Source organism: Lucilia sericata, unplaced genomic scaffold (genome assembly GCF_015586225.1).
Source record: "Lucilia sericata isolate MDLA Ls3-8-SP2 unplaced genomic scaffold, ASM1558622v1 Contig000097F_arrow, whole genome shotgun sequence".
In the NCBI taxonomy this organism is placed as follows: domain Eukaryota; kingdom Metazoa; phylum Arthropoda; class Insecta; order Diptera; family Calliphoridae; genus Lucilia; species Lucilia sericata.
Window position 1 is genome coordinate 429,726 of NW_023994129.1, and position 8,143 is coordinate 437,868.

Sequence of the window (8,143 nt, forward strand, 5' to 3'; positions counted from 1 at the left end):
AAAATCTAAATGTGTGTATGAAATTATTAAAGCAAAGAGGGCAAAATAGTAAAAAATTCTTGAGTAAATAGCAAATAATAACAATACCCTACAATTAGCCAGATGTTTTGTTTAAAACACAAGATTTTTTAGAATTCATTACTTTTTTGTAATAAATTTTGTTAATTTTGTACATTAGTTTGTCATCGGCGGTTAGTGTTCTAGTCTGTTAGACAGGAGTTGGTGGGCTCGATTCCCAGCAGAGACACTGGTAATGGGGCGCACTAGAGGCTCGATGGAGGCCTAGGTGTATTTCTTCGGATTTGATTTAACATACATCCTCTTTTCAAACTAATTAACTAACTAACTTGTAGATTAGGTTATGTTTAAGGGGGACCACACAAGTTTTAGTGGCAATTACTTTTACTCCGTGTGTGATCTAGTCTGTCATTCCAGAGGCCGTTGGTTCGATTCTACTATAAGACTCTGGTAAAGAAGAACACACTAAAGTGGTCATGCTGTATTTCTTCGGAACTGATGTAACATTCATTCTCTTTTCAAACTTACTAACTGTAATATCTAGAGAACAATCTTATTTTTAATCTAAATGTAAAATCTCTCTTTTAAGATACACTTGCCAAAAACTGACAACTTATATTAAATTTCTTATATACTAAGAATACGTGACAGAAACTACAATATACAGTGGTGGCCATGAGGTTAGCACATTTGGTATCTGTTAAATATAAAATCAAATATTTCCTATAGTTCTTAACTTTTTTAACAAATTCTTTTTTATGCGTAACACATGTCCTTCGAGGATCACGACACATTACATTTTGTTCCACTACTTTGTTGCATGTAGATTTTTTTCTTTCCAAAGTACATCTACCCCCAAAAAAATCTGGACATAAGTTTAGCACAAAATTAAAAAATCATTAAAAAATTAAAAATAAAACAAAACAACCGGTTATATTTATCTTATTGCACTTAAGATTTTATATTTTGTGGAATAGTTGCAGATTTTGATAATATCATTCCTCCTCCTGGACATAATCTTCACTAGAACCCTCTAGAAATTTCAGCCCATAAATTGGCAAAATTCTTGGTGATTTCTGCTTTTATTTGTTGGTCCATATTATGTTATATGTTCTCTATTGAATTGGAATCGAGAAAATATACTGGGCACTGCAAACATGACAATCCCGGTCGCTTCCAAGCAGCTCATCTCAGCACTTTTAGCATATTTACGGTCGATGTCGACCAAAAAACGCCATCTTTGTCCTCCGATTTTTTTAATAAAGTATTTAAGATCCTATTTTGATAGTCATACGGATCCACTTCTGCATCCAACATCAATATAGGACCAACAGCATGCCAAGAAAATGCAATGAATACCATGAAATTTCCCCCCATTGTGATATATGATTTCTCTGGAACACTTTAGCTTTATCTGCATGATTGGAGGATACTAGTTGAAGATTAATAGGATCAAATTTGATGGAAAAATGTAATTATGCTGTACTCCAAACATGCAGCAACAACCAAAGTGTACATTTAAAACCATAAAACACAATGGTTGAAATATGACGAATTCGGAGGCGTTTTCCGGGCTAGTGGAGGTTCTATACGCAAGGTGGATGCACAAATGGATCAGTATGACTATCAAAATAGACTCTTAAATATTTTAGTAAAAAATGAGTGGACAAAAGTTCAGTTAAATGGCGTTTTTTGGTCGACAATGACCCAAAATATGTTAAAAGTACAGAGAGGAGCTTCTTGGAAGCGAGCGAGATTGACATGTTTGCAGCCCCCAGAATAATTTCTAGATCCCAATCCAATAGGGAACATATTAAACGAAATGGTGCAACAAATAAAACACAAATTCCTAAGAATTTTGCCTATTTATGGGCTGAAAGTTAAAATTTATGTCATGAAATTTCTAGTGGGTTCTGGTGAAGATTATGTCCAGGAGAAGAAATGATATTATCAAAATGTGCAACTATTCTACAAAATATAAAATTTTAAGTGAAATTACATAAAATTATCCAGTTTCTTTGCTTTATTTTTAATTTTTTAATGATTTTTTTATTTTGTGCTAAACTTATGTCCAGATTTTTTTTGGGGTAGATGTACTTTGGAAAGAAAGAAATCTATCTGCGTCGTGATCCTCGAAGGACATGTGTTACGCATAAAAAAGAATTTGTTAAAAAAGTTAAGAACTATAGGAAATATTTGATTTTATATTTAACAGATACCAAATGTGCTAACCTCATGGCCACCACTGTATGTAAATTTGAATTTCATATATCTAATATGTTGAAGGTCATTTGAATTATTACTCTCAGTAATTATTATATTTAAACTTCAAAGCAAATGTAATATTACGAGGTTCATACGAAAAGTATTTCATATTTTCATTATAACCTACACCACTTTAGTGGGGTTTTTGCTGATATTTGTAGCGCTCAATAATGTTGGTTCTACACCCACCCTAAGGTATACCAATCGGCTTAGCTAAACCTTGTAATCAAGCTACAGGTCACAATTTTGAAGATAATTCAATGGTACCTGATCTTCTATTGTCCCAGGGACGAAACCTATTGAAAATGGTTAAAATCGCTTCATTATTTCACCTAGCCCCCATAAACTTAGCGGTTTCGGCATCTGAGCTCATAATTATGTTTTATATCTCGACAAAAAGCGACAGAGCTAAGTTTTATACTTGCCTTCATAACCTTGTCGAATCTTTTAATCATTGGGCCTCAGTCGATCCTAGCCCTCATACAAAGACCACTTCAGAAAATGAGTTAAATGTCCATAATTCGCTTAAAAAGGATAATGTCGCATTAAAATTCAGGATAGATACATTTTATGTAAACGTAGATACATCCACCAAATTTTATAAGGATCGGTGCATGTCTACCCCCAGCCCCGATATAAAGCCTTTTTCAGAAAATTAGTTTTTCATAAATAAATTGCTTAAATATATCGGAGGCAAGGTACAATCTTAAATGCTTTATTATGGAAAATAAATCACTTATTATTCTCTTAACTGGTTTAGAGTATTATACGGTTGGCCGACTATAATTTCTTATTTGTTAATATTGTAAAAAAAAAACTTCTAATTCTACCCTCGTATGTAATGGAGAACTAACAAAAAAACGTACTTAACAATAAAATTCTTTAATGTATTCCATATCAAAAAAGTTATGTCAGAAATGTAATATTAAACCATGTTTGTGATTTAAAGCAAATTATGGACAATGTTTTATTTAAATATAAATTTAATTTTTTATGAATAAAAATTCAGTTTTTTACACAAATTCTAGAGAAAATCACAGTCATACGAGTGTTAGCAAGGAAGTATTTTTAAATAATTAAAATTTCACAGAAATTAATGAGTTAGCGTTTGGTTACATTCCCATGTTATTTTTAATTTAAATGATATTTTTATTCTTTAACAAAAAAAGCATAAATTATTAATTTTACTTTAAATTAACCCTTTCAGGGTCAAAAATAATTTATGCCTAGAAAAAAACTTGAAAACTTATATTTAAGATAATTTGAGTATGCTTAATCCGGGAAAAATAATATTTTTTGAATTTGAGTTTTCCCTAGTGAGTTATAGAAGGTCAAAGTTAAATGTCGAATATATTCGACATTCGAAAAACAGTCTCCAAAAAGTACAACCAATATTTTTTATGAATTTTTTTTTTTTTTTTTTTTTTGTAAAATGTCTTTTTAAACTTCTTTCAATACAATACAATTTAAATCTGCATAGTCCGATCTCCTAAAATACAATTTTCTTGGCCATTAAATGAAGCTGTTTTTTAAACGTTGTTAAAAAGCACTTTTTAAAAAGTAGTCATAAGTGACAATTTCTTAAAATCTGATTTTTAAATACTTTTAAAATACGGAGGATCTTTCAAAATCTCAATTATAAATATAATAAAGTCTTCATTTTCATCTAAAAGAAAAAAATTAAAACTAAAGTTAAATATTATACCCAAAAAATGCTTAAAAACAGAGTCTATTGTAATGTCGAATATATTCGACAAAACCACGGAAAGGGTTAAAAATTAAACAAAAAAAAATAGTAACAGCTTATTTTTTGTTTCTTTAAACACTGTGAGTATTTATTACGGTTAATAATATTATTTTGTTAAAAAAGTATTATGTATAAACAATTTCAACGATTATTTCTTTTTTTTATAAATTTATGTATTTCCTCTTTTTTTGTTTGTGGCAAAGATTATAATAACAATGACTAATATCTACAATTTAGTAACTTTTGTTTCTTTGTGTTTTTTGTTTAATAAACATTTACAATTTGGTGAAAGATAATCGAAAGAAAAAAAAATAAGAGTTTGATAAACTCTTCGAAAATGAAAGTATACATTTATTTAAATTATTATGTTTTGTTTAACAAAAAAAGGAAAAAAAGTGTTAGTAAAAAAAAAAAATTATATTATCATGTTAGTTCTTTCAATTGATCTTTAAATGTTGTCAATGTTTAATAAACAAAAGTTGTTTTCAACAAAGAAAACTACATTTACATTACGTTTCTTTGATTGTTCAATACATTTCTCATCACCTTATGTTTTAAGATATCCATTTATTTCCAATTTTTCAAGAGCGTTCATTAATTTTCTAAATTTTTCCCCGCCAACATTAATGCTCAATGTTGGTCTCCTTTCAGGTGTTATCTATCTAAGATCTCATCTTAATAAATATCTATCGGTGGATTCATTTGGCAATGTTTTGTGCGAAAGTGATGAACGTGATGCTGGTAGCCGGTTTCAAATAAGTATTGCAGAAGATGGCACCGGTCGTTGGGCATTGAAAAATGAATCACGCGGTTATTTCCTAGGCGGTACACCAGACAAATTGGTTTGTACCGCTAAAACACCAAGCAATGGTGAATTCTGGACGGTGCATTTGGCTGCTAGGCCACAAGTTAATTTACGTTCGATTGGACGTAAACGTTTTGCTCATTTATCAGAGTCCCAAGATGAGATACATGTTGATGCCAACATACCATGGGGAGAGGATACCCTATTCACATTGGAATTCCGTCAAGAGGAGGGCGGTCGTTATGCCTTGCATACATGTAATAATAAGTAAGTTGATCGTCGCATGTCTTTGGAATACTGTTGACAATTACATACTGACTAATGATTGTGTTTTGATTTATAGATATTTGAATGCTAATGGTAAATTGCAAACTCTTTGCAATGAGGATTGTCTATTTAGTGCTGAATATCATGGTGGTCATTTGGCCTTAAGAGATAGGTAAGTTGAGAACATTTCATATTAAAGCAACTTTAATTACTTTACCACATTTTATTTGCAATCAAAATTTATGTTAAAGAAGACAGGAATGCTTAATTAATAATTGTATTTCATAAATTTCCAAAGCAGAAATCACAATATACATTTCTAAACGATTTAGCTGCGCTGAATCCTAGTCTGGCCCAAGAATATCTACTTCACATTAAGTTCTCCAGATATCGTGCCATAAAAATTTAAAAACACCTTTTGTTGGCCATATTTGTGACATTCTAACAGCACGATGACACCTTTATTTATAAAGTTTATTTTGTCAAAGTCCATTCTTTTGACATTCAAATAAAAGTTTAACCTTTGTTACATCTTCTCCCTCCTTCGAGATATGTATTATAATCTAAACTTGAAACAATAATAAATTTTAAAGTCAACAGATTGCACAACTAATTTTATAAATAAAAATGTCTTATGTCTGTATGTGTCTTTCAATATTTAGGACACGATATCGCGAAATCCTGATTCTGATTCAGCACATCTCAATCTTTTAGAAAACTATACTTCGGTTTCAGAGTTCAATTTTCTGTGTAATTATTTAAAACTATATTAATTACTACAATATAATTCTTCCTTTTTTTCCTCCCTGTAGACAAGGTCAATATCTTTCGCCTATAGGCTCAAAGGCTGTGCTTAAATCCCGTTCATCTACGGTCACACGTGATGAATTATTCTCTTTGGAAGATTCTTTGCCACAAGCATCTTTCATTGCCGCCATGAATTTGCGTTATGTTTCTGTGAAACAAGGTGTCGATGTTACAGCCAATCAAGATGAAATTGGTGAAAATGAAACATTCCAATTGGAGTTTGACTGGTCGGCTCATCGTTGGGCTTTGCGTACTACCCAAGATCGTTACTGGAGCCTATCGGCTGGTGGTGGTATTCAGGCAACCGGCAATAGACGTTGTGCTGATGCTCTCTTCGAATTGATATGGCATGGTGATGGTTCTCTATCGTTCCGTGCTAATAATGGTAAATTTTTGGCTACCAAACGTTCGGGCCATCTGTTTGCCACCTCGGAATCAATTGAAGATATTACGAAATTCTATTTCTATTTAATTAATAGGTAAACTTAACATTTCTCACACAAAATAAAGATTATTAATTATTTTGCTTTAATTTTAGACCCATTTTGGTACTTAAATGTGAACAAGGTTTTGTAGGCTATCGCCAGCCTGGTAATACCAAATTAGAATGCAATAAGGCCACTTATGAAACCATATTGGTTGAAAAGGCCCAAAAAGGTTTGGTTTATTTCAAGGGACACAGTGGCAAGTATTGGCGCATTGATGGCGAAGGCATATCAGTAGATTCCGATGGTCCTGCCGATGGTTTCTATTTGGAATTACGTGAACCTACTAGAATTTGTATTAGGTAAGTTACTTAAACGCATCATTAAAACTTAAACTAGAACTTAACAAATACTTTATTTTGTATTCCTTTAGATCCCAAAATGGCAAATATTTGGGTGCCACCAAAAATGGTGCGTTCAAACTATTAGATGATGGTACTGATGCGGCAACACAATGGGAATTCTAAATTGTGGGAAATTTGCAAATTACTTTTTTAACGTTTATTTATTCATTTAAGCCAAGAAAAAGGAGTTTTCTACTAAAAAAAAACAAAACTCTCTATTATGAAATAATACTACATATAATGTATAACTATATTCCATTAAAAACAAAACAAAAATCACTTAAAATATACAATTTTCTAATGAAATGAATATTTTTTCATACCATAGAAATATAAAGCGGAAGTTTTTGCTGAAAATAATTAAAATAAAAAAATCAACAGGACAAAATCTGTTTTAAAGTAAAACGCACAAGAAAATTTTGTAATTTTATAAAAAGAAATCATAAAACTGAAAATTAAGAATTATACAAAACATAATTATAATAATTAAAGAATTTAAATGCCAATAATTAGCGATTCCTTCCGTTGCTTAATTATAATTGAAATTATATACAAAAAAAAGCAGTGAGTGAAAATCTAATCTTATGTGTATTTTACAATTTTTTTAAAAAACAATTGAAAAATGTTCTTTTTAATGAATGAAACATATTTAAAGCTTTTTAGCATATTTTTTTAAAGAAAAAATAAAAATTAAAAACAATCATCATTAAACATTGAAAATGAAAATTGAATAAATGCAAACAAAAACAACCACTCTAAAACACAAGGAGGGGAGTATATTTTGTAATAATAAAATAAAACAAATATACTTTTAAAATACCTTATTCCTATTAAATACATGAAAAACATTATAAATTAAACATTTAAATCATTTTATCGATTGAATATTAAACAAACATCATTAGTTTTTAAGCTTTTATACTCTTATGTAATCGTATCTCTCTTTATATGAAATCTAAATTTTGTTTAAACAATTAATTAACTAATCGCATCTCGCCCCCTCGTTCTCACTCTCTCTTATCTAATAGTGTACTATATAAATTATAATACAACAGCAAAAAGAAAAATACACACAATTTTATAAAAAATTTAATAATAAAAATAATATTATTTTAAAATTATATCATTCACATTTGTTATTTATTTTGCAATATACATTTTTTAATTTTTATTTATATTTTTTATTATTTTTTAATATATAATTTTTACTAGCAGTCATGATTGTGCGAATTTTTGCAAAAAATTGCTTATATTCTGCTTAAGACATGAAAAAAAATTATTTATCATAGTATTTTTTTAATTTTTCTTATTTTTTTATTTGTAATATTTTAATATCGAAAAAAGCAAATAATGAAATGAATTATTAAGTAATTATGTGTGAAACTAAATGATAAAAACAATATCA

At 29.6% G+C, this 8,143-nt stretch overlaps 1 protein-coding gene across 2 annotated transcripts in view; it reads left to right on the forward strand.

The window, feature by feature from the left end:
• Positions 1-7,104, forward strand: part of LOC119599945 (protein singed) — a 41,954-nt gene extending 34,850 nt beyond the window's left edge. The window contains exons 4-8 of one of the 2 annotated variants that reach the window (XM_037949896.1): positions 4,670-5,102; positions 5,179-5,274; positions 5,915-6,388; positions 6,448-6,696; positions 6,768-7,104. In XM_037949896.1, coding sequence (XP_037805824.1) covers positions 4,670-5,102; positions 5,179-5,274; positions 5,915-6,388; positions 6,448-6,696; positions 6,768-6,861 — 1,346 coding nt within the window. In that variant the 3' untranslated portion in view covers positions 6,862-7,104. The remainder of the gene's footprint in view (positions 1-4,669; positions 5,103-5,178; positions 5,275-5,914; positions 6,389-6,447; positions 6,697-6,767) is intronic. The other variant, XM_037949897.1, reaches the window with a different exon arrangement.
• The last annotated feature ends 1,039 nt before the right edge of the window (positions 7,105-8,143 follow it).